A 27,382-nucleotide genomic window follows, 5' to 3' on the forward strand; every position below is an offset into this window, starting at 1 on the left:
GCGTAGATCCAGCTTCCTTCTATTTTTCTATTTTGTCTTTCATATGTGGCCTTCATCCTTTTGCTTACAAGTTGGTTGGGCTACTCCAGACACCATATCCATGTTCCTGGCAGTTTTTGGAACTTGTACCAACTGACTCTGTCCCTCTGACCTTACTTTCCTGGAAATCTTACTTGGTAGAATTCCATTTACCACTTATTTTCCAGCCTGCTATATGATCATCCTTAGCTGCAAGGAAGCTTGGGAAATTGATTTTTTTTTTTCTTTAGTTGGACAAAAAAGTTCTTGAAAAACTATCAAGATCCTGTTAAGGAAGACAGGCACCTGAGTTTGAGATAGGCAGTTGGCAGTATCTTCCACAGAGAGCAGTGTCTAACATCATGCTTGGGAAATATTGCTGATAAATGGCTAAATGCAATGATCAGTGCACAGGCACTCATCTCTATGTATATCTCCACAAATTTGTATGAATGAGCACATATTATGCACAACCCATAATGGAATACACAATGACCTTTGGGAGAATATGCCTGAATAAAAATGCACTTTCATTTTTCTCAATAGCCAGATGATTTTTCTTGTATCCCAACTCCTCTTTTGGATGCGACCCTGGATGAAGAAGGGATATCAGCAATTCCCTGCAGAAATGGTCAACTGGTAAGATAAAGCAAGGGGAGAGTAATGAGGTTAGAAAAAGTAATTATTTCAAGACAGAAAAATTTGAAAAAAATGCCTACTTACCTTGTAACAGTGAAGACAAAGGAGACTCCTTAACTCAGGAATGAATAATTAAATAGTTATATTCACAAATAACTACGTGGTCTACCTGTACCTACAGTAAAAAAACAACCACAGCTACAGCTACAGCCACAGCCAGAAGTCAAAATGTGGGGGAGGTTGTCAGCTAAACTTTTGTTCCCTTTGTGGAGCACATAATGGAGAATCTTATGCTACCTTCCATGTAGCTTTCAATATTAATTTAATTCTCACTATAACAAATATTTTTTTGTGTGTGTGAGGAAGATGAGCCCTGAGCTAACATCTGCCAATCCTCCTCTTGTTTTTTTTTTTCCTGCTGAGGAAGACTGGCCCTGGGCTAACATCCATGCCCATCTTCCTCCACTTTATATGGGACGCCACCGCAGCATGGCTTGACAAGCGGTGCGTCGGTGCGCGCCCAGGATCTGAACTGGTGAACCCCAGGCTGCTGTAGCAGAGCGTGCGCACTTAACTGCTTGCGCCACCGGGCCGGCCCCAAGAAATATTTTGACATTTCAGTTATTTTCTTTTTTTTTGAGTCCTTTGTTTAATCTATACATTTTTTTTATTGCGGTAACATTGGTTTATAACATTGTATAAATTTCAGGTGTACATCATTATACTTCTATTTCTGCATAGATTACATCATGTTCAGTTATTTTCTAAATGTAAATATCTTGTGAGGAGCAGCACTACAGCATCTTCAATGTGTAGCAGTAACTGGGGGAAGTGCACTGTCTCGCACAGGAGGTAAATGCATTTCATCAGAGCCCACCTTGTCCGTCTTAGTACAGAGTTTTGAAGGGTGCTAATCTGGATTCATAACTGCTGGTGAAGCTATCTCAGTAGAAGGCTTTGTTTTTGTGAGATGAATCCCATGCTGTGGTCTGCACCACTGGGCATGAGCCTGGGTCGCCCCTGAGCAGGAGACGTACAGGACGTGGTGTGCTGACGTCTGCCTCCACTTGGGCTCCTGGCAGCAGAGCATGCAGAGAGAGGGACTTTCCTCTATTACCCTTCAATGTGTTTCCTTCTCTTTAGCTCTCTTTTTCCTTCCTAGTAGAGGAAGAGGGATTCTTTGCTCTTCTAAGAAGAACCCCTGTACCATCCTGGATCTGATGAAGATGATGATGATGTTTAGTTTCCATACAGTTTATTTTCATCTTACACGTATTTTCTGTGGGGTACTCTATCTGGATCTTACAAGTGTGCTAATACAGGCTGGTCTTTGGTCCCTTCTAAAATTCTGCTTAAGGGTTTGGATGTGGTCAGTTTGTGTTCTGGCTGCTCTTCTGTTGCTTGAGGGTAGGTCAAGATCTGGAGGTGAAGTGTGGTCAGCTGGGACTGTGAGCAATGCTATTTTGCAGATTTTGTCTCTAATGTTTTTTCTAATTTCATTACCTATCTCCTAAGAGTGTTAACTCCATCTAGTCAGAGGTCTTTACGTTTTCTGTTGAGTTGGCAGCGGGTGTCCTCAGGTTTTAGACTTTTCCCTCAGTGCAGGGAGTCTTACATGTCTTGCTTCCAACCCGGACACTGGATCCGAGGTGTTTGTTCCTCACTGCTGGCCCTGTTTCCCTTCACAGCAGCCACTACCTCTCCCCTCAGCCAGAGGAGCGGCAAGTCAGTGTTTTCAAATAACGGATTTCTGTGAGCTTTCTACCCCACCTGATTCTACTTGACTCGCCTCCTCTTCACTGTGTAGGTGAGGGAGGGATTCCACCCTAGGATTACAGAGATGGCTCAGCACATGACACTTGACACTGGACTGATAAGATTGGCAGCAATTTATTAGTCACATGTTCTCATGGCCACGGCGCCATGTGTGGGATGCACTTGGGAACAAGTGAACAGCCAGGGGCTGCGGGAGGCAGGCTTTGTAGTATCAAGAGGGTGAGGTTCCCATGGGAGGATGTGATTGGCTTGTTTAAATTATTCCGTAGGCTGGCAGGGAACTGAAACGCACTACTCAGGGATAAGCAAGAACTGTGTCTGGTCCCCTAGATAAGGAGCATTGTTTGGCCGGGGGACCTTAACTGAGGGAGCAGAGTGGGCGAGCAGCTTGCACTTAGACCTCTTGTGGCCCTCCCCATTGTACCAGATGTCAAGGCAGCGCACACAGTGAGCCTCAGTCGAGGTCTTCCGCCACACCGACACTCCCACCCCTTGCTGTGGGCTCTCATGGTTAGTCTAGGCTTATTTTGTTTCTTTTCTCTTTTATCACTATCCCTTTTATTTCAACTCTTTGAAGGTCTCATCACCTTGTAAAGGTTAATCAAGGGGCAAGTGAAGTCCCAAACACGTGAAGAAACCCCTCACTGTGATGGAAGAGAACATTTAAGTTTTGCTCCAGCCCAGCCCAAACTACTCACCAGCTTATAGGGTGAGAGAGCGAGAACCGTTCTTTCCCACAGGGGGATGAGGAGGCCAGCATAACAGAAGGGCTACAGGGAATAGTGAGAACGCTAATTTGCATAATCACATGTATTACAAAATGTTACATCTTCTTAGCAGACTGCATCTTTTATCCTTTGAGCAATTCTCACAAGAAATATCTCTGGATACATTTTCATATCCAAAAAGCTTAAATCCTAAATTGATGAGTATCAAAATGCTAGGCCCTAAATCAATTTCTTTCAGAAATTTGTAAATATTAATCTATGTGCTTTTTCATATAGTGTTAATTTTGAGACGTCTGATGCCTCTCTAAATCTTATTCCTTTATTTATATGCTGCTCTCATTTTTATATTTCTGGAAGCTTTTTAGGTTTATCTTTATTGTTGGAGACCTGAACTGTCATCAGGATATGAAATCTTTTTTTTTTATCATGAACAGCACTCAGCTTTTTGTCTCTGAAAAATGTTTCTTTCCTTTCAGTTCTAAACATTCTTTTCCCATTATTTCTTTAATTATTTCAGTACTCCATTTAACTCACATATCTGTTAAATTGTCTCATATTTTCCATGTCTTTTTTTCTGTTTGTTCTGTATGCCAGTAGATTTTTTTTACATCATTTTGTAGAGCCTGATTCTAATTTTTGCCGAGAGTAGTTATAATTTAGCCCATATTGATTTTTCAGTCTAGCAATCATACTGTTAGTTCATAAGAACTCCTCCTTTTCCACTGATCTCCCCTTTATTGTTAGAGTTAGTTTGTATTTGTGGTTGCAATAGCCTCTCAAATCTCTCTGAAATTATTAAATCATTATAAGCTTTCTTCTCTTCCCTCAATTCTCTCTCCCAGAATGTTTGTCACTATACTTCTTTTTCAGAAGGTTGATTTTCTCCATGACTGAATTTTTCATGATGTTGATTTTCTCCAATGGCTGATGATCCTTGGTGATTGATTTATATTTATTAATGGCTGGATTGACTGATTAATGACTAAGGATATGTCAATGCTGTATGATTTGTCTGCCATTATATAGATAATTTCCCAAAGGACTCTTTATTGAATACGAGGGCTGACTTTGGGTCCTGTGCAAGTTGGTAAGGTCTGTGAACGGTGTGTGAATGGTAGTTGGTCTAACAGTACATGTGGGTGAGTACACGTGCAGGCACACACAAGCACACACCTTCAGTGCCAGAGAGGGAGTGGCGAATGACTTCATTTCTTTCTATCCCAGACAAAACCGATGTGTTCTTTTTATTCTCCCGCTCCCGTTTCTTGTGGAGGTCCAGAGCAGCCTGATGTTGAGGTCTGTTTTGGTCTCAACCCTGGACATCTTCTCAAGGCAGGTAGCTCACTTCATTCAGAGTGCTTTTGTTGGGTTCATACATAGCTACTGCCTGCTGTTCAATAGAAAGGGGGCTATTGGGAGACTGTCTGGCCCCTCTGTTGAGGAAATACTTTACAATGAGTTATTCTGGCCATTGCCCTTTGCATTTTTTCACTCTGGGCTGAGTGGGTGTCTGTCGGTTTGTTTTTCGTGGATGTCTTTCCTTGCCAGCAATGTTGTCTTATGCTGTTCTTAGGCTGTTTCTCTACAATTATAAAATAAATGGTATACTTTTTATTTTCCAGGAATTTCTAACAATTTCTCCTCTGTTTTTAGAACACTTTGTTGGTTTCCAGCACCACTTGGAACTGTTCTTATAAAAATACGCACTTTCTCTAGTTGTGAGTGGTTGGGGGTGGCACGCTCTCAGTCCTCCACCCTGACCTGTTTTCTGTACTGCCTCGTTAGCATTGTTTCCACTTCAAAATAGATGTCCATTTTTCTTAGTAATGTAATACATACACTTTGGTGGAAAGCTTTAGAAAATATGGAAAAGCAAGCTGAAAGATAACAGTTTCTAAGATCACACGTAAAAGTTTATGATTTCATTAATATCTAGTATGTTTAATTTTGTAAAAAGTTGCTTCAATCATAAAATACACTTTTGCATCTTATTTTGGGGAATGCCATTGTATCACCAATGCTGCTAAAAATCTTAGAGCGTATACACGAGGCCTATACTGCAGTCCATCAGAATCAGAATAGTCTCCAAATACACTTCCTGCATAATGAAAATCAAGGCATTTCCAATATCCAGTGAAAGGGAATGAAATACTTGGTTCAGCCATATGTGCTCATGAGATAATCAATCTAATGTATGTCCAATTTTATAATTGAAAAAACTGACTATTCTTCCTATTGATTTATAAATCATTGCAAAATATACTCATAAAGTCTTATTTTAAAGTAGCATAGTTTTACTAGTAAGCTGCTTGACTTAGACAATTAGAGTTTTATTTTCCTTACAAAATTAGAAGTCTGAGGCTAGTATGGCTGGTATCCCTAGCATGGCTCTACTAACTTCTTCATCTTTCCGTTCTGCTCCGCTTAGCGTATTGGCTAATATTTAATGTTTATAGGATGTCTGGGCATCACAGGTATCATGTCCATGTTCTAGAAGAAGCGTCGATCAGCTGATTCCATCAACTTTAACAAGAAAACATTAGCCTTTCTGGATGCTCCACCAAGTAGGATTCCACTTCTGTCTCATTGGATGTAACCATCACATGATCACACTTAGTCTTTTTAGTTAGACACACAGCATCTTGGAGCAAAATCATGGTATTCATAAGTTAAAGAGGAAAAGAAAAGTGGATTTTGGCAGGGATTTAGCAGTGTCTGTTTCTGAGACCAATTTCTATTATAGTGCTGACATTTATGAGGATCAGTATAGTTATGGGCAGATTGGTAAGCCCTATTACCATTGCACAGGTAGTCATTAACTCTGTATCTCCACATGACTGTACATTTAAATAGATTCTAGTGTAATGCATGATTGAATAAACAATCACGCTGGGAAAGATATGCCTATATAACAATGGCTTTTGTTTCTCTCGTTAGCCAGGTGATACCTGTGACAACTATTCTTCTCACTTGGATGGCACTCAGGAGGAAAAAGAGCTGCCAAGAATTACCAAAACAGGTGGTTCCTTGGTAAGTTATAGCAGGAGAACTGGGGGTAGGGATGAAAGAAGAACCCATTTCTTCAAGACAATCGTGCAAAACATCAAAACAATGACACGTAAATAAGATGGCTGGACAAGCACAGCTGTCAACAGACGTATCTACCTTTCATTGATTTGTAGGAAAACATTCAGCAGTAAATGAACCCAAGTTTAATAGTTAAATCCACAAATAACTGTATGCTTTATAAAAACAGATACATACCGGGGCTGGCCCGGTGGTGCAGGCGGTTAAGTGCGCACGCTCTGCTGCGGCGGCCCAGGGTTAGCCGGTTCAGATCCCGGGTGCGCACCGACGCACCACTTGTCAGGCCATGCTGTGGCGGCGTCCCATATAAAGTAGAGGAAGATGGGCATGGATGTTAGCCCAGGACCAGTCTTCCTCAGCAAAAAAAAAGAGGAGGATTGGCAGATGTTAGCACAGGGCTGATCTCCTCACAAAAATAAATAAATAAATAAATAAATAAATAAAAAGATACATACCCAGGAAACCAATGATTGTAGGCATTTCTTTTTGACAGATTTAGTTCCTTTACATTTGTTCTTTTATTTAAAAAAATTCTCATAGGAGTGTTCGTTCCGTGGAGTCACAGGTGTGTGTGTTGGAGCCACAGGCGTCCTCAGGTCGTTACAGTTTCCTTGGCGCAGGGTGAACCCTGGGCAGCTTACCTCTGACTACCCTTTTAACCCTAGGTGTCCAGTGCCCCTCTCCCCTCGCCATCCCCCTGCCTTTCTGCAGAGCAGCTTGTCCCTACTTACCCAGAAGGGGGCAAAGTCAGGCGAGCCTGAGGAGAATGATGGAGCTTCCAGCAGTTTGCGACCAGGAAAGTTGCTTTATTTATGGTTTAGCCTAGAGCCTTTCCTCACATCTGTTTCTGCTTGTACTCCTCTCTGAAGCCATCTTTTTCTCTCCCTTGGTAGAGCGTAGGTTAATGCATTTTCCCTTTTACTTTTCCATCCTCACAGTCCCTCTCCTAACTTCCTCCCAGATAGAAAAAGGCAAAATGGTGTATCCCGATAGGTTCTCTCCCCTCTGCTGAAATGGCGTTGGGGAGACACTTACTGTGAAGGGGTACGCATATATTGAACCCAGATATAGTTACTCACACCATCAGTCATTTTCCCTCGTAATTTGGAGGAGATAGTAGTAGTCATTTCCAAAATTTTCTCCATTTACTTCTTCCTTGGTGCTGTTTTAATGGAGAGTGAGGTGGATTTTAGAAAAGAATCCACATCATTCCTGGAATGTCTCTCTGTGTCCACCACTTGTGTGAATGCTGCTGGGATTGTTTTTTCAAAATTTTAGCTGTATATTGTTGACTCTGCTAGGTTTTAGGAGAGAGAGGCTTGGTCATGTGACTTAACTCTCCCATTTTATCCCAGAATATAGTCCCTATTGTTTAAAGAAATAATATAAAAACTCCTTCTTTTGATGTTAAAAATTGTCTCCAGTATGCTCCCTGTTGGTATTTCCAACCTTTAGTTCCCTGAACTTTACAAAAATCCTCTATCTTTGAAAACAAATCAACTTTCTCTTTTAAGAACATACCCTGAGTTTTCCAGTGGTAAAATTTTGTTTGGTCTTTTCTCATCTTTTAAAATGGGCAAGAGATTTAAACAGACACTTCACCAAAGAAGATATGTGGGTGGTAAATAATTTCATGAAAGATGCTCAGTATCATTAGTGATTATGGAAATGCAAATAAAGCCACAATGAGATATCTCTACTTACCCTGTACAATGACTAAAATTAAAAAGACTAACCGTATCAACTAGTGCTAAGGATGTGGAGCAACTGGAACTCTCATACCTTGCTGGTGGGAACGTAAAATGGTCCATCCACTTTGGAAAATAATTTGGCAGCTTGTTAAAATGTTAAGCATATACCTACCATAGATCCAGCCATTCTACTCATAGATAATATATTTTCACACAAAGACTTATCCACAAATGTTTATAGCATAATAGCCCAAAGCTGGAAACAACTCAGTTTTATCTACAGGTAAACAGATGAACAAATTATGGTTATTCATACAATGAAATATTACTCAACAATAAAAAGCAATGAACTATTGATGTACACAACATAGATGGATCTCAAAATAGTTGTGCCATGTGAGAGAAGCTAGACAGAAAGATTCAATTTATATAAAATTATAGAAAATGTAAACTAACCTATAGTGAAGAAAAGAAGATCAGGGATTACCTGGGGACCTGGAGGTGAGCAAGGAGGTGAGGGAAAGAGGGATGACAAAGGGACACGACGTTTTTAGAGGTGCTGGTTTTGTTCATTGTTTTGACTGTGGTGATAGTTTCACGGGTCTATATGTTTGTCAAAACTTATCAAATTGTATACTTTATACTCTTTAAATATGTGCAGTTAATTGTATGTCAGTTATACATCAATAAACCTTTAAAAAAGAGTCCATATAACATTTTATGATTTCATTAATATCCAATGTGTTTATCATGCAATAAGCTACTTACAATGAAGGAATAGTCTATTCATGTATTATATGTGGTTGATCCTTGACTCTAAATCACAAATGCCACTAAATCTGGGCGTGTACAACCCAGTCTACAATCATCATAAACCTACTCTACAAATCACTTCTTGTATAGATAAAAGAGGACATTTTCCTTATGTGCAGTCAACATAAATGAATTAGTCACTGGAGATGTTAGTTTATTCAAAAGACAAAGTAGTCAATCTAGTTTATTTCCAACGTCTTAAGTGAAAATCAAAGAGCTACACTTGCTATTGATTCATAGTTCACTGCAAAATGCCATCATACCAGCTGTGAAAAATTATCAGTTACGTCTATGTTTGCTTCATAGAAAAGAAAATCTAAGAAACCGTGATTTAAACAAGTAGGAGTTTGTTTTAATCACAAAACAAGTAACTAATGGGGAATAGACACAGGCTGATACAACTGCAATCAAATGCAATGCCAACCTTAGCACCAACTTCTTTTTCCTTTCATGCTGCCACCATAGCATGCAAATTTAATCCTTATACTTACAAGATGGTTAGCAAACTCCTGAAACCATGTTGATGTTCCTCTTAGGAACATGTGCCCAACTGACTGTCTGTCATTAACAAAAAACCTTAGCTCTCTTGGAAAACCTGAATAGTAGAATTTCTCTTATTATTCACTAACTATTATACTCTTTTATGACATTATTTGTTTTTCTTTTCTTTTCTTATTTTAGTTGCCCGAATCTCATTCCTTTATAAATAAGCTTTTTTTGTTTACCCTTTCTACAACTTTTGTGAATTTTTGAATTTTGAATTTATTTTGAATTTATTGCTGGAGTTCTGAACTTCCACAAGGATCTGCCCTTTATTTCATTCATCTTGGTCACTGCTTCATTTTCTGGACATTGTCTTCTGTTGTGTCTTAAATTATTTTTTCTTCCCATTTTCTATGTCCTCACCCTTCTAGAACACATATTAGATGGTTGTTGCTTTGCTCGAACTGAATTTCAATATCCCGTAAATTTTCTCCCATGTTAGTCTGTTTGCTCTGATTTCTTCAACTTTATGTTCCAGATTAGTAATTTTTTCTTGATCATGATTGCATTGCTTTTTAGCTTATCTCACTCTTTTTGTAAATTTCAGGGAACCTATCCTTATTTCCCAAGAACAACGTTTTTCTCTCTGATTTACCCATTATTTTAGCTGTACATTCTTGATTCATAGCAGCAATAGCCCCTTAAATCACTCTGAAGATAAGAATTATTTTTTTAAAGGTTACAACTACTGTTTGTTTGTTTATTTATTTTTTGAAGATTGCCCCTGCACTACATCTGTTGCCAATCTTCCTCTTTTTCTTTTTTCTCCCCAAAGCCCCAGTACATAGTTGTATATAATAGTTGTAGAGTTGTAGCTCTTCTATATGGGACACTGCCTCAGCATGGCTTGATGAGCGGTGAGTAGGTCTGTACCCAGGATCTGAACCGGTGAAAACCCCAGGCCACTGAGGCAGAACGCATGAACTTAACCACTATGCCACCGGGCCAGCCCCTTAAAGATAAGAATTATTTTTAAGGAATCAGATTATTTTTATGTGTTTTTTATGGAGGTATAATTTACAAACAATAAAAGTACATATTTTAGATGTATAATTCAGTTAGTTTTAATGAATGTTTTCACCCATATAACCACAGTCAGTCAAAATAGAGAACATTTCCATCACTCCAGAAATTTCTCTCAGGCCTTACCCGTCGGGTGTCCTCCCACACCTGCACAGCAAGCCTGCTGTGATTCTAACACCTTAGTTCGGTTTCACCTTTCATGTCAGTGGAATTGTAAATATAATATTCGCTTTTGTATCTGGTTCCTTTCACGCGATAATAATTTTTAGATTCAACCATTTTTCACATGTGTTAAAAGTTTGGTCCTTTTATTATGAATAATATTCCACTGCACATAGATGCTACTATTGGTTAATATATTCACCCTAATGATGGATATTTGAATTGTTTCCAGTTTTGAGCTATTATGAATACTGCTGCCATGAACATTCATGTAGTATAAATGATGTGTATTCTCACTTTTCTTGGGTAAAGATGCAACATAATTCAGATTGTTGGCAAACATAGCCACCCAGAACCCCATCACCCACAGCTCTTAAACTCAGCAGGAAATAATTTAATAGGTAAACCAAAAACAACTAAATTCTCTCTTTAAAAAAATGCTTCTACAGGCAGAAACAACAATAACAAAACTAGTTTTTTTATGTGTATCCTACGTGGAGGACATTGTCAACTAAAGCCTGGTCCTTGTGGGTGAGCTCATACAGAAAAATAGCGGACTACCATGTGAATATTTTTTTCAATATTTTCGATATCAGCTAAGATGTAAATATTTAGTTTTTACCAGTTATTTTGCATTCCAGTTATATGTAAATATCTTGTGTGGAGAACGTAAGCTTTTGGAGTGTGTAGCAATAAGTGACGCAAATAGTGACGTGTCTGGCTGAGTGTGAGTACCATCTGATCACGGATGTGCATACCTCCCTTTGGGTGGCAGCAAGTGTCCTCAGGTTATAGGTTTTGCCTCCAGTGCAGGGAGAGCTTCTGACCAAGACTATGGATACTGGGTGTTTTTTCCCGTCCAGCTTCCCAGTCCTTCCCCCAGACCCTGTCTGTCAGAATCTTGTCACAGCAAGAGGCTGAGATGACCCACCAAAGATTCCATCCCAGGTAATGTAGGGTGGAAAATGTTCTAGAAGGCAGAAGATATCAGCACACTTGCATGTGGAACTACGACTTTCTGGCCCCTAAAGTTCTCTGCAGAGTCATAGTGTAGGAGTTGATTGATTTTTTGATTGATTAGTACAGGGAATTGCTGTATGTTTCCTCTGTAATTGAGTAGATTGATTTTCTCCAAAGACCAAAATTGTTGATTACGTGTTGTGAGTGAGTGGGGGCTTAACTTAAAGGTGCGTAGAGGGGGCAAGTAGGCTAGTAAACACTCTCCCCAAATGTAAAACCAATGAAGGAGATGAAGAACTTGAATTTATTCCTTCCCAGCAAAGCTGATTTCATTTTTCAGTCTCGTGTCTTTTGTTGTGACCTCCTGAGGTCCCTCTCTCTTAGACCCCTACACTCATACTAGGACACCGCCCCCCACCACAAGGCAGTTAATTCACTTTATTTAGACTGCATGTTTTGAGTTTTCCCTAAGGTTACATTTAGGGGCTGTTTACATACTTAAGTGGGGGGGGGGGTCTACTTGGCTCCTATTTTGTAAACATTTCTTAATTATTTGCCTGTAGCCTTTCCTACTCTTTCTACATTGTATGTTATTTGTGTGTTTTTCTCTTCCCTCACTAGAAATTTTCTTTTAAATTCTGCTTTTAGGTAGAGGTTTTTATTTTACCAAACCAATTCCATTTGCTTTTCATCTAGAAATTTCTATCAGTTGATCTGCTACAGAATTCTTCACTGGTTTCCAGTGCTGTTAAAATATGTGCCTTTAAAAAATATAAGTTTTCTGCCATTTTTAGTAATTTGAGCCAGGAGGGGAAGTAGGCAATTATCAGTTCACCATCTTAACTTAAATTTCTTGTACTAGTTCTTGTGTTTTATTAGTTGCTTTAAAAAAAAAAGTTCCTTGTTCATTTTATAAGTAGTACATACTGTCTATAGAAAATTCAGAAAATATAGTCAAGTAAGATGAATGACAGTTTTTTAAAAGACAAAATAGTGTATGTTTTCATAAGCATCAAACATATTCAATTTTGTAATAAGGTTCCTTCAGTAATGGAAGGAATATTTATTACTTAAATTTCAGTAAACCCATTGTATGCCAAAGCAAAAATCTCTAAGTTCCAGCTTTATAAATGCAAAACAACTTGGTACTATTGCTACTGAATTCTATTCACTGCAAAAGGTAGTTTTAGGGTCTGTTAAAAAAATAAGATTAGACCAGTTAAGTCTTGCTGCATGGAGTGGAAAAGGAGGAGTTGTTTTGCTTCACATGGAGAAGCTTAACAGATGTGATGCAAGTCTAACAGGGCAGCCACATGATGCCCCTTAGTGTGGACCCAACCGTGTTTGATCATCTGTCTCTGCCATCCTTTCCTGTGGCCATCATCTTTATTTGTGCAAGATGCCTGGACAGCCTGGAGTTACCAGGCATCGTCCATGGTGCTTTCATGAGCATGTATCAGCTAACCTTGTTCTTTTTGGTCAGGAGAGCCTTCGCTTTTCTGGAAGCACTCTTGGTAAAATTACACTTACACCTCCTTGGGCACACTTGTCACGTGATCACTCTTGGCTGCTAAAAAGCCTGGAAATCAAGTTCTTTGGTTTAACACTTAACTCCCTGGAACAAAACCAAGATGTTATTAAGAAAAATGGAGTTTGTAGCAGGTAATAGAGGAGTCTGCCACAGAGGCCAGTGTCTGTCAGAGGCCGTGGCATTTGGGTGGTTCACAGTAATGATCCCTGAAGGGCTGGATGCAATTGTCTGTGCCCAGGCGGTCATAACTTTGTAGATTGCCACACGTATCTAAGTATGTACACACAGTAGAATATACCAACGCTTTAGAAAATATTTGCCTGAATAAGAATGGTGCTTTCATTTCTCCATCTAGCCGGATGATGCTTCTCTCAACAGTACTACTCTGTCACTTGGGTCCCAGGATGAAGAAGGGAGCTTCGCAGTTCCCAGATGTGGCTCCATGGTAAGTCATCGCATGCCAAGACAATTGCATGTCAGGGAAAAATTGCAAGTTGAAGGCAAGAAGAAACAATTTCTTCAAAACAGATAAGAAAAACTTGAACTAAGACTGCAAGGAAACCACAGATAGCAGTAGACCCCCTGACCTTGTAACAATTAGAAAGAAGGAGACTCAAAACTGAGGAATGAATAGATCTCGGTTTAAAAGGGGACTCTATAAATTAATACCGCTGTGGCCAGAAACCAAAGGATGTTCTTTATGTGTATCAAGTATGGAGCAGTTTGTTAACTTGGGTCCTCTTGGCTGGGTTCACACAGATGATCTGGCCTAACTCTGCTATCTTAACCCAGAGTCCTTTTACTTGCGGGATCAATTAACAACCCCTCATCGTGTTGAAAGCTTTCCACTAATGCCTATATTTCCAGCCTCAGCTCTCATGACTCACCCATACAAACCCTCCACTTCATCCAAATTCACTCACTTGGCCTTGAGTAACAGAACCTGTACTTTTCCTTGTCAGATACTCTCATCAATCCCTGTCTCCTCACCTCCACTGGGAATCCTCACGTGGTGTCTCTGTGTGGGTGCTCTGGCAGGGAGTGATGTGATGGACCAGAAGAAGCGAGAGACCCTATTCAATGAAGCAGTGGTTCTCTGATGGCAAGTTGATAGACAGCAACAGATAGCACTTCAGACAGGCAGATGGAGGGGATATATTCACATGTCATTTTGGGGCGGTAGTTTCTTGTCTGTTGTCGATTTTGAGACAAAGGGTAGTTGACATTCACATGCATGACACACTCCCAGGATATCCCCATTGTTCAGGGAGATAATGCTGTTAGCCCCACGTAAATGAGCTTTTCTCTTTTGTTTTTAGATTTTTGTTTATGAAGTTGTCTTGTTTGTTGCACAGTGATCATATAAGAAACATAAAATAATATGAGTGACTGTTGTCAATGTCAGCAGCACTACATACAGGTTATGACACAGATAGGCTAAGGCTTACCCACAATGTCTGACCTACGGGCTATAAATTCAGCTGTTACTTTCCCATTTAACACCATGCATTAGACTGGAAATGAGTGAGAAAGTCTCTATTTTAGACAGAATCTCCAGTCCACTCCACTTATTGATGAAAACAAAGTTGGTCATTCATAAACTCTGGTAAGTACAGGATGTGAGGAGTTACCTGCAATGGACCTTCATGGTTGTGCTGTACCCCTGTGGTTGAGGTCTCCTGATCTAAGGCCTTGCCCAGGATCCTTTATTTTCCATCTCAGCCAGTAGTACCATGTGCCCAAGACCCATTCCTAAGTTTTAGTCTCAACTCTGCCTATCCTCTTCCCTCTACATGCTCATCTCTGATACCTGTGGACTTTATCTTATAAATAGTTCTAGATTGTTTCTATTCCCCTTTTTTCCTACAACTGCTTCCTTAGTACAGAAACTCGTCATCATCTTTCTGCATTGCTGAAGGAGCCCCTTAAGTGATCTTCCTAATTTTAGCTTATACCCCTCAAATTCATCTTTCCCACAGCTGCAAGCATTGATCTAAAATGTAAGTCTTGCTTAACACCTACAGCAGTTCGCCCACACCTCCTAGTTAACGTGAAAGCTCCTGACATAGTCTGACCCCTTGTCTACCTCTCAAGCTAACTTTACCACCCAGGCATATTGTATAAGCCAACCACAAAGGACTGCATTTGGTTTCATGTGCACACCAAGCAGAACTTGAAGCAGGATGGTTGCACAATTGGGTTGCTAAAGAAGAGTAGGTTGGGTAGCCCTTGTTTTCTAGGGTTTTCCATGGCGGTTCATGACCACACTTTTACTTCTATGACCGAAGCTAGTCATGTTTTCTATTTCTTCATTCTTTGCTGCCAGTTTCTCCACATCATTGATTCATTGATTCAACAAATCCTTATTGAGCATGTATTGTCTACAAATTGGATTCTTTAAAGTTTGAGAGTGTAAGAAAAAGAAAATGAGCTTGTGTGGCAGTTATAGATAGAGCTTCCTAGGGTAAGTTAATCACTCAGATTTTTTTTTGTTTTTCTGAAAACTAGTTGAATGGCAATAAATAACAGTTTCAGCAGTACTGAGACTAAAAAGAATCTTATTGGCACCAGTCTCCAAAGTGACTTACTTTGGGTTGTTTGTCCCTCAGAATATCTTTACTTAGAAATGTTAGACAAATTGGTTAGTTGCTACAGTAGCCCACAGATACCAACTTAACCCTTCCTGCACCTGTACTGAAAATCACTCTAGAACTTCTTACAATGAGGTAGATACATTTTGACTTCCCTGCGTCTTGGTTATAAGCAGCCACTGTCACCAGTTTGGTTCCCTAGACTCTTCTAGATGGTGGGATCTCCAGTACTTCAGTGAAGTGGTGGCAAGGTCTTCAGAGGTCCTGGCCATGTTACCTATAACGGTAAATCTTGCCTGCCAGGGTAAATTCTCGGGGACATTTTATTGTCATCTTCAAGACTTCAGAGGCACCCACAACTTGCCCTATTGAAATTTATGTTGTAGAATGGTGTAAAGTAGATAATGTAACTTTAGGTTTTCCAAAGGAGTAATCTTGGCTTGAGCAGTACCTTTCTTTTTCAATCTTTCATCTTTTCTACATGTTTGAAACGCGCCTTTATGATAAGTGAAATCTCTATATATACAGAGTCTATCGTGATTACTATGACTCTATCATTTGTTTTTTAAATCTGTTTTGATAATTTCACACTCGTTGTGCATCAAAATTTTCTTTCCTCTTCTCAGAAATTTTTTCTTTCAGATGAACTTAGAATAAGGCTATTACTATCCATTGAAAAAATCTTGTTAGGACTCCACTAAGAATTTCATTGAATTTAAAGGTTAATGTTGGGGAGAGAATTCACATCTTAAGATATTGAGTCTTCTCATTGAGAAACAATGATTGTGTCTTTCCATTTATTTACATGTTTTATCCTTCAATAAAACTTCATAATTTTCTTTCTTACATTTTTTTTCTTATACATTTTTCCATTGGTTAATTACTAGGAACTTAATAGTTTTCATTGATATTTTAAGTGGTAGGGGTTTTTCATGATATCTTCTAGTTTGTTTTTGCAGATATGTAAGGAAAGTATTTTTGTTTCTCACAAAAGTATCTCTTATAGCTTCCTTTCTGAAAGTTCTTTTTTCACTTCTAAGAATTTTTCATTTGATTTTATAATTTGTACAGGTATCATCTGAAATACTGAAAGATTTATTTACCCAATCTTTAAAATAGTTATTCATCTTATTTTTTTTCCTTGTCTTATTAGACTGACCACAATCATTTGTAACATTGAATAATAATTATGAGAATCTTTGGATAAGTTCTTCATTTTCTCATCAATACTTCTAAGTTTCATCATTAAGTATATTATGTGTTCTAGGTTTCTGAACCTTGTAGTTCCATTTATCTGGCGTAGAGGTTGAATTATATCAAATGATCATTTATCATCTATTAAAATGAATATATTGTTGGGGCTGGCCGGGTGGCACAAGCGGTTGAGTGTGCGTGCTCCGCTGCGGCAGCCCGGGGTTCGCCGTTTCGGATCCCGGGCGCATACTGATGCACTGCTTGGCAAGCCATGCTGTGGCGGCGTCCCATATAAAGTGGAGGAAGATGGGCACGGATGTTAGCCCAGGGCCAGTCTTCTTCAGCAAAAAAAGAGGAGGATTGGCAGATGTTAGCACAGGGCTGATCTTCCTCACCAAAAAGAAAAAAAAGAGTATATTGTTTTTCTTCTTTAAGCAATTACTTTAGGGATTACATTGATAGGTTTTTCTAATGTTGAACTATAATTTCATGGCTTAGATAAACCCTACTTGTTGTGTCATATTATTCTTTTATTACACTACAGAATATGATTTGCTACTATTTTAGGTTTTTTTGTTTGTGAGGAACATCAGCCCTGAGCTAACATCCATGCTAATCCTCCTCTTTTTGCTGAGGAAGACCGGCTCTGAGCTAACATCTATTGTCAATCCTCCTCCTTTTTTTTTTCTTCCCCAAAGCCCCAGGAGATAGTTGTATGTCGTAGTTGCATATCCTGCTAGTTGCTGTATGTGGGACGTGGCTAGCATGGCCGGAGAAGCGGTGCCTCGGTGCGCACCCGGATCCGAACCCTGGCCACCAGCAGCGGAGCGCGTGCACTCAACCGCTAAGCCATGGGCCGGCCCTATTTTAGCATTTTTAACCACTGTTCTAATAAGTGAGGTTAGCCTATGTATATAATTTCTTTTCGTTGTTACCAGAGTTAAGCTAATCTTGGCACAAAAATGTTGAGAACTTTGAATCTTTTTTGAATCTTTTTCTTATTTTGGAGCCATTTGTTTAACTTTGATGTAAATATATAATCTATAAAAATCTCTTATATATAAATTTGTATTGTAATTTGTTTATGAATCCTCCAAGGCCTGGGATCATTGGTTAATTTTTCAATGGCTATGGTTTAGGGGTTATATTCCTTTCAGTTCCAACTTGTATGAATTTTGGTAATGTGTATTTGTTCTAGGAAAACATTCAGTTCATTTAGAATTTCAATATATGTTGTTATGTGTGTGTAAACACATTTATTTCACTGTATAATTTTTAAATTTTCTGTGAAGGTAGCTATTACTCCTTTTTTGTTCCTAAAATGTATGTCTTTTATCTCAATCAGAACTGTAAGTAGTTGCCTATATCAGCAATATTTTTTAAGAAGTCACTATCTTTAATTAATTAAGCCTACTTTTTCTATTGTATTAATTTAGTCAATCCTTATTAATTTTTTCGTTCATTCTTGGGTCTACTTGGATAATTTTTTCTAGTCTCTTAGATTATGAACATATTTATTTTTATCCTTTCTTATGTGCATTTAAAGTGAAGAATTAATCTCTGAATAATACTTTGGCTATTCTCACGGATTTTTAGAATTTAATACTCTCATTGTCTTTAACATTTAGTTTATTATTTCAGATATTATTTAGTTTTTAATCCAAGATGTCATCGGAATACCTTTAAATTCACATTTGGGTAGATTTTGTAATTGTTATTATATTTTTTATTTCAAAATTGATTGCATATTTGAAGATGAATGTGACTTATTTAAGTTCATCTCTGGGGAATTTGGCACAGTGGTTGCAAGATATGGATTTATCAGTTCTGTTATCAGATGCAGAAGAGGAAGATGGGGAACCCTATTATCTGTATTGACTCAAGCACAGGCAACTTTAGTTCATAGAATTATAACACATAGACTCAAGCCGTGATAAAAGACCAAGCAGTCAGTCAGGAAGGTCAGAAACATCTTTTGATTCAGTGAAGTTCTCCCATAAGTAATGAACAGGGAAAATGTTTGGTGTGGTGTTTCTTTAATGTGAAGGAAATATCAGACAGTCCAAGTTCAGTCTGAAGAGAACTCGTGCAGATAGTGCTAACCTTCTACGATTAGGAATTTAAAACGATAACCCCCATCCTCTGCTCTCCAGTCCCCGCACAGTGTGATTTGGGCAGCAGAGCAAGCTTTGGCGGCTAGGAAGCATTGCCTTTCCTTACTGTTGGAGCCCCAGAGTGAAGCTCTTGTGGTTGGGCACACAGGGAAATGGTAGGATCTCAGGTGGAAAAGCCAGGCAAGTTTGTTTGAAATACATTAAAATCATTAGTAAAAATTTTAAAATGATGCTAGTGTTAATGTGTTTTAAATTTTAAAATGATGCTAGTGTTAATGTGTTTAACGGGTGAATGGATGTTTTAAAACAATGAATACCAAGCACAGAGCCTCTTCACTCAACCTACTTCAAAACTCAAGGTCCATTTATCGCTAGGCTTGTTGTCCTTTCTTATTTTTACCATGTCATTCCCCTGCTTTAACACATGAATGGTCTTTTGTTTGTTTTGTTCTGTTTTGTTTTAACCCTTATAAGTCTAGGTTTCAACACCTCTACGTGGCCTTGGAAGCCTTCTGTATTTTAAGCTGACCCTCTTGACTAATGTATTTCTCATATTTTTCAAATACCTTGCCTCAACTCCTGGCAAACCAGTCTCTCCATGATCCCTTGTAGCTGAAATGCTTCGGATGTTTCCATACCTGAAATTTATATTTCCATTTCTGGCCTGAACGCTTTGGCCGCCTCCTTTGCCTTTGTAAGTCCGTTTCATCACTCCTTGAGTTCCAGCGCAGGCTCAGCCACCTCTTCAGTGAAACCTGGGCAGCACTGCTTTCCTCTCCGGTACTCTCCAATAAACTTATAGTTGTATTGTAGGAATTAGCTCTTAACCATGGATTGATTGTCTTTTAATAATGTTCCATATATGTTACTCTGTTCTCCTCATTATAAATAGCTCAAGAGCAGGGATCACAATTTAAACTTCTGCTTCCCCCAAGAAGTCCTAGAATAATTTACATTGCAGAGAGCGGGCACTCATTCAGTACAATGGGCTGGCTAGAGGCCAGTTGAACCAACTCAGCAGATGGACACTTCTGCACCTTACAGATTAAGAAATTGACATTTAGTAGCTTTATCCCAAACCATCAACTTCAGGCCCTACATAAATGTCTCAAACCATCCCAAGCCATCAGCTTCAAACCCTACATAAATGTCTCTTAATTTTCAAGAGTGTTGTCTCTCACAAGTGAGTTATTTCAAAGTTTGAAAAAGCATTTCTTTTTTGAAAAACTTAAAGAAACCACTGAAAAGTGGTCCACATCTTTTTAAGGATTTTAGTTTATGAGTAATCTTTATTCTGTAGTGTTAGTTTTTAGGGCCACCAAAAACCTGACTGACAATGGACTATATGGCCCTAGACTTTTTTTGTCTTTTCATTCTTCCACCAATTACATAACTGGGCATCTACGTTTTAATAATTGGCTGTATAGTCACAGGCTGTTTACTCAATGAGAAGTATGTATCTCCTTTGAGACAAAATAGGAAAAAGAGAACACAGGCTCAGAATTCGAGACTCCATTGTGCAATTGATAGCACGTGATGGATCTTTCATGAAGCTGGTGTTTAGTTGTTGCTAAATAAACATGAGAATAAAAGAAACAACATCAAGCTCTGGGGGGAAAAAGAACAGACTTTATATATGTAGAACATATAAAAGATTCTTGATGGAATGGCAAGTTTTCACCCTCACACATAGTCACAGATGATAAGTCTGACGTTAAAATTTATAGTAGAAGAAATGGTAGGATTTGTGTGTAAATTTTTTACTAGTACCCATCAAACCTGAAGCAGTAACTTGCTTCACAGGGCTCCACAAAAATAGATACTCAACTTCTGATAATATTGCAAGGGAGTGCAATGCTTTGGCAGAACCTCAATGAAGAAAGTAGGAAATTAATTAAGAGAGGAAACTGAACTAGAAAACATACTTAATTTTTTGGTAGTTATTATCACACTGTATTTTGTAGTGAAGGAACTAATATGGAAGTATATTAATAGTGGCTAACTCTTATATAGTTCTCATTGTGTACTAGATATTGTTCCATGTAATTATACAGGGGTCATTTAAAATTCATAATAGCTCTCTGAAATATGTTCTATTATCATCTTCATTTAGCAGATTAGGAGACCAAGCAAGAGAGTGTTCTAGTAATTTGCTTAAAGTCACATAGTAAGTGGTAGAGGCAGGATTAGAATCCAAGCAGTCTGGCTGCAGCATCCCTGTTATTAACCATCTAACTATGTCATGACTTAGAGTTTATGCCAAAATGTGTGACCAACTGCATCGAGAATAACAAATACTAGGGGCCGGCCAGTGGCATAGTGTTTAAGTTTGGGCGCTCCACTCCAGTGGCCTGGGATTCGCGGGTTCAGATCCCAGGCATGGACCTACGCACTGCTTATCAAGCCACACTGTGGCAGGCATCCCATATACAAAGTAGAGGAAGATGGCCACAGATGTTAGCCTAGGGCCAATCTTCCTCAGCAAAAAGAGGAAGATTGGCAACAGATGTTAGTTTAGGGCTAATCTTCCTCACCTAAAAAAAAAAAAGGATAACAAATACTGTAATTATCAAACTATGTCTTGTCAACCACTGTCATTTCTACATGTTAGGAAAGGTATGAGCAACAAATATTTAAGAGCCAAGAAGATGTGGCTATTTTGACCTTGACTTAGTTCTCTTTTGAGAAACCTGTGTGAGCTGTACAGGTCTGAACTGAATGAAGAAACAAAGGAAATCAGATGCAGGTCCTTTATGAAATCAAGAATTGCTTTTTAGTGAAGTGAAATTCTTGTATGCTGCAGAACATAAATCAGATTGAAATGTCCAGTAGACTGGCTTCATGGTAAATGTTTTGTGCTCATCTTCCCTCATTTCACAGTCTATCCTTGAGACTATTCCCGATATACCAGCTCATTCCAATGGATCGGTGGAGCCTGGACGATCAGTTCAGAATGCAATGAATGGTGAGTGACAGAGCCTCCTAGAACGTAAGCCAGGTCGTCTCACTTTTGTGCTGGCCCTCAATACAGTTAGCAGTGAATTTCTAAAAGCAGAACGTAAGTGTGTTTTTCTCCCCATTTTGATTCCATCACCCCAGCACTCACTCCTCCCACTCACCTCTAGACACCCCGTTCTGTCACACCAGACAAAATTAATTGAGCCTGACTGGAAGCAGAATCTTTCCTCCTTCACCACCACCGTGTCATTTAGAAACCACTCACTTTAGTAGTGTCTTTGGTTTGGGGCCTCTTTCACAAGTAATGTGGATCTGCTTCACAGTTGCGAGCAGGCCAGGAAGTAGGCCACTTCTGAGCATCTCTAATTGTGCTCAAGCATATGCAGCAGCAGGTTAGCTTGTGACATAAGGGGTTACAGGGTTAGCTTTTAACTGGGCCTCTTCTACTTCAGAGATTGGCATCCTCCATGGGCTCAGTATGGCATCTCAAATCCTCCTTGTAGGAAATAGGCCCCTTAAGGCTGCACTTTTGTGATTCCTTAAAGTTTCCCCTAAATATGTGCACCCTTCTCATATGCGACAGAACCCCATACTTGCAGCATTAGCTTCACAATTCAGATACAGTGGGGTGATGAAAATGTTCTAAAGTTGATTGATGGTTTCATAATGCTGGGAATATGCCAAAAACCATTGACTTGTACACTTTTAAATAGTGAATTGTAGGCATGTGGATTACATCTTAATAAAGCTGCTACCAAAAAAAAAAAAAGTCAAAGAGAAAGGATTTGCCAGAAATAATTCCACGTCATTCTGTTTGCTGTCATACTGTTATTCGGTTCAGTCATGCCACCAAAAGATAAAGTCTACATGGAGTAGTCTGGTGATTTGGAACCGCAGCCTGTATAATCACCACTCTCCAAAGAATCTGTCCATAGATCCTTAAGAAGTTAGAGTATTATTTAACAATTGATCTCCCTCTGCCTTGAATGCAAGCCTCTGTATGATGAGTGAAAATCATAACTCTGCCCTTTCTGTTTTCTAAGTTCTTACTATATTCACTTATTGTGTTTTTGATTAGTATTAGTTTAGAATTTTAAATTTGTTGATTTACAGATTTCTCCATTTAACTTTTAATGTAAGATTCATTGGGTCTTCTATTATTTTTGTCCTTTGTTCCTTTGGTTCTATTGGTCGTCCTTTAATCACTGTTATAGAAGAGGTTAAAGAGATGAGGGATTTTTTTTTTTGGTAATCAAATAATTCTTTTCATTACCTATGAACAGTTTTCCCAGGCAATGAAACAAGATAGTAAGCCAAAATCTTAGTCAGACATCAGATTTTAGGATTACTGAAATGATTTCACTTGTTTTTTGTCAAAGAATCTATTGTCTTAATTTCAAACTATTTGAGGAAAACATTGATATGAGACATTACTTGACACCCGTTCAGCTCTTTCTTAAGGTAAGGTAACCAAGACCAAGTCACAGAAATTTGGATTAATTCACCTGAACTAACCTAGCAGTGATGTCAAAATTGAATTTGAACAAATCTTAGGTGGCACAGTTCCACAGTTTGGGGGAAAGCCAGGAGGAGGGAAAGGAGGCGGGAACTCTAGTGGCGGCTCCGCCTTTTCTCCCTCTGCTTTCAGCTTCTGCTTCCCCAAGAGCAGCAACAGCTGGTCTAGATGGACTTAATCTTAATATCATAAGAACATATAGAAATATCCCATTTTTGAACTTTCCTGTAATAATCCTCAGTGTCTTTCATGAAACATAAAAATCTAAAATTAAAAACATCAGATTAAATAGAAAGTTTGTTTGGATAATGATTATAGAAATTTGTTCATAGGACAGTCTGATGATACTACATTATTGTCTAACTGAAACCATTCTGGGTCATCCCATGCTTTTCCTTGGTTGTAAACATTCTGATGTGCTTATGGATTGACTGGTAAATATTTTGTGCTTATTTTACAGTAAACAGTATTGATTGATTAAATGGCATATTAAATATTCTATATCCCTTGTTTTTAGATGATGATTATCTGGAAAAGAACATTCCACCAGAAGGTGAAGAGCTATCCTTTGAAGTATCTTATTCAGAAATGGTTACAGAGGTGCCAAAAAGAAATAAATTTAAGAAGTCAGATTTTAAGAAAGAAGACTATGTTTTAACTGTAAGTAAAACCTTTTGTGATTATTCCACTTGCTTTCTGTGACTTCTCCACAGGACAAACTAGGATTTTGTTTTCACTTTCTTTGTGTGTGCGCAAGGTGGGGGGAGGGGCCGGGCATCAGTGTTGCATAACCCTGGGGGTACCACTTGTTGTGCAGTGCACAGCCTGCCTGAGTGGAGGAAGAGTTGAGAGGGTGTGTGCGCGAATGCTGCTTTATAGATGAACTAGGATTTCCACCTGGCTTGCGTGCTTTCATGCACTTCATATCCTTGGTTTATTTAGAGGTGAATGCAGATTCTAACTGTATAACTACTTGTGCTCTAGAAGCCACATACGAGAAGGGGATACTGCAGAAAGTCACAGTCATAACAAGAAGAAGTGAGAGCTTTTAGGACAGACACTAAAAATTCATCAAAAACAAATTCAAGAATTTGTAATATTATTATGGGTTGCGCAAGTAGAGCTACATTCTTCATGATCCTGAAAGCCTCATTATACATATCCAGGATGTTATATCCTGAAAGCCCAATACAGGAACTACGTTATGTTGATCTTTTTGCTACTCAATAAATGCATTTGTGAAGTGTTCATGATGTGGAGCCCTGAATATTCTGTGCTGATCAGGGCTGGAGGCATGATGAGCAGGGCTCAGGCAGTTTCAGAACTAAAGAAATGAGTCTTCTAGAACCAGGCAGAGTCTTTGCCCCAGGCGGCCTGGGCCATTCCCAGACAAACACCGCATGATGGAGGAGAGGAAGAGGACAGGGTGAGAACCCTAAGACTGGCTGAGTGTCTTCTACGGGCCTGACGCTGTGCTAGGTGTTCTGGTTGTTGTCACCCTAGTGATTGCTCACGTTTCACAGCTGAGGAAACTGAGGCCCAAAGAAGCCAAGTAACATAATCCAAAGCCCCACCGCCAGCAGGAGGCATAAACAGGATTAACCTACGTGTGTCAGTCTCCAAAACCCCTCCTGGGCCCAAGTAGCCTCTATGTTGGAGGGCACAGTGGCATTATGGGGCAAAAGAGGGAATCCAGCAAGACTCTGGTTTCAGAGAGGGTCCCTCTGGATCTTTAAAGAGAGTTAGTTGTCCAAGAGAGGATGCTGGTCCCCAGTCTCCTCATCCAAGCTGTCTCCTTCTGAGGTTTGGCTCATGGGGTGCAGGTTAGCCTCCCATGGAGAACTTTGCATAGGGTTTAGCACACGTAATGGCTCAGTAAATGATTGAGGTTCTTGTTTATTTTGTTGTTGTTAAGTGTCATTGTTATGTGCAGCCTTGGTCTCAGAAAGAAGATAAAATAACTAAGCGTTTAATAGCACAGGGTATGTCCCAAAACACATCCTACGTTTTGTTGTTTTACTTTTAAATACTTGGAGTTCCAAGGAACAATTGTTGAATGAATGAATGAAGGAATGAGTGAATTGGTGGATGGTTTAAAAACCCCAAGGAAGCTCTAACTTAGGGGACCCCTCTGGAGAATGTGTACTTAGAGCTTTGTGATTTAAATAACTATGGGATTTTTCTACTTTACCATTTTTTTCAATACCAGGTTTTCTTTAGGGGACCCCTCTGGAGAGTGTGTACTTAGAGCTTTGTGATTAAATAACTATGGGATTTTTCTACTTTACCATTTTTTTCAATACCAGGTTTTCTTTCCTTCTTCCTTTTTTTTATTGAGGTAACATTGGTTTATAGCATTATGTAAATTTCAGGTATGCATCATTATATTTTGATTTCTGTGTAGACTACATTATGTTCACCACCCAAAGACTAATTACAATACATCACCATACACATGTGCCTAATCACCCCTTTCTCCCTTCTCCGTCTCCCCTTCCCCTCTGGTAACCACCAATCTAATCTCTGTATATATCTTTACACATTTGTGTTTTCATGTTCTTTGGATAAATACCCAGCAGTGGAATAGCTGGATCATATGGTAGTTCTATTCTTAATTTTTTGAGGAATCTCCATACTGTTTTCCATAGTGGCTGCACCAGTTTACATTCACATCAGCAATGTATGAGAGTTCCCTTCTCTCCACATCCTCTCCAACACTTGTTTCCTGTCTTGTTAATTATAGCCATTCTGATGGGCGTGAGGTGATATCTCATTGTAGTTTTGATTTGCATTTCCCTGGTAATTAGTAATGCTGAACATCTTTTCATGTGCCTGTTGGCCATCTGTGTATCTTCTTTGGAAAAATGTCTGTTGAGATCTTTTGCCCATTTTTTAATTGGGTTGTTTCTTTCTTTGTTGTTGAGATGTATGGAGTTCTTTATATATTTTGGATATTAACCCCTTATCAGATATATGGTTTGCAAATATCTTCTCCCAGTTGTTAGGTTGTCTTTTCATTTTGTTGATGGTTTCCTTTGCTGTGCAGAAGCTTTTTAGTCTGATGTAGTTCCATTTGTTTATTTTTTCTTTTGTTTCTCTTGCCTGGTCAGACATGGTATTTGAAAATATGCTGCTATTACTGATGTCTTCTAGAAGTTTCATGGTTTCAGGTCTTACATTTAAATCTTTAATCTATTTTGGGTTAATTTTTGTGTATGGTGTAAGATAGTGGTCTACTTTCATTCTTTTGCATGTGGCTGTCCAGTTTTACCAACACCATTTATTGAAGAGACTTTCCTTTCTCCTTTGTATGTTCTTGGCTCCCTTGTCGAAAGTTAGCTGTCCATAGATGTGTGGGCTTATTTCTGAGCTCTTGATTCTGTTCCATTTAGCTGTGTGTCTGTTTTTGTGCCAGTACCATGCTGTTTTGGTGACTATAGCTTTGCATTGCATTTTGAAATCAGAGAGTGTGATACCTCTAGCTTTGTTCTTTTTTCTCAGGATTCCTTTGGCTATTCGGGGTCTTTTGTTTTTCTGTATAAATTTTAGGATTCTTTGTTCTATTTCTGTGAAAAATGTTGTTAGAACCTTGATAGAGGTTGCTCTGAATCTGTAGATTGCTTTAGGAAGTATGGACGTTTCAGCTATGTTAATTCTTCCAATCCATGAGCACAGAATATCTTTCCATTTCTTTATGTCTTTTTCAGTTTCTTTCAACAATATTTTATAGTTTTCAGTGTACAGGTCTTTCATCTCTTTGGTTAAGTTTATTCCTAGGTATTTTATTCTTTTTGTTGCAACTGTAAATGGGATCGTATTCTTAATTTCTCTTTCTGCTACTTTGTTGTTAATGTATAGAAATGCAACTGATTCTTGTATGTTGATTTTGTATCCAGCAACTTTACTGTGTTCATTTATTATTTCTAATAGTTTTTTGGTGGATTCTTTAGGGTTTTCTATATATAAAATCATGTTGTCTACAAATAGTGATAGTTTTACTTCTTCCTTTCCAAAATAGCAGGTTTTATGAGAACGAAG

The 27,382-nt window shown here is 38.8% G+C and overlaps 1 protein-coding gene across 8 annotated transcripts in view; it reads left to right on the forward strand.

Moving 5' to 3' along the window:
• The window catches only part of ARHGAP28 (Rho GTPase activating protein 28), a 258,404-nt gene that overhangs the window by 115,224 nt on the left and 115,798 nt on the right, over nucleotides 1–27,382 (forward strand). For 6 of the 8 annotated variants that reach the window (XM_058556684.1, XM_058556680.1, XM_058556678.1 and 3 more), the window contains 5 exons: nucleotides 565–657; nucleotides 6,099–6,191; nucleotides 13,327–13,416; nucleotides 21,751–21,835; nucleotides 23,862–24,004. In XM_058556684.1, coding sequence (XP_058412667.1) covers nucleotides 565–657; nucleotides 6,099–6,191; nucleotides 13,327–13,416; nucleotides 21,751–21,835; nucleotides 23,862–24,004 — 504 coding nt within the window. The remainder of the gene's footprint in view (nucleotides 1–564; nucleotides 658–6,098; nucleotides 6,192–13,326; nucleotides 13,417–21,750; nucleotides 21,836–23,861; nucleotides 24,005–27,382) is intronic. The other 2 variants (XM_058556686.1, XM_058556685.1) reach the window with 1 other exon arrangement.

The sequence above is a fragment of the Diceros bicornis genome, chromosome 16, assembly GCF_020826845.1.
Source record: "Diceros bicornis minor isolate mBicDic1 chromosome 16, mDicBic1.mat.cur, whole genome shotgun sequence".
Classification (NCBI taxonomy): Eukaryota; Metazoa; Chordata; class Mammalia; order Perissodactyla; family Rhinocerotidae; genus Diceros; species Diceros bicornis.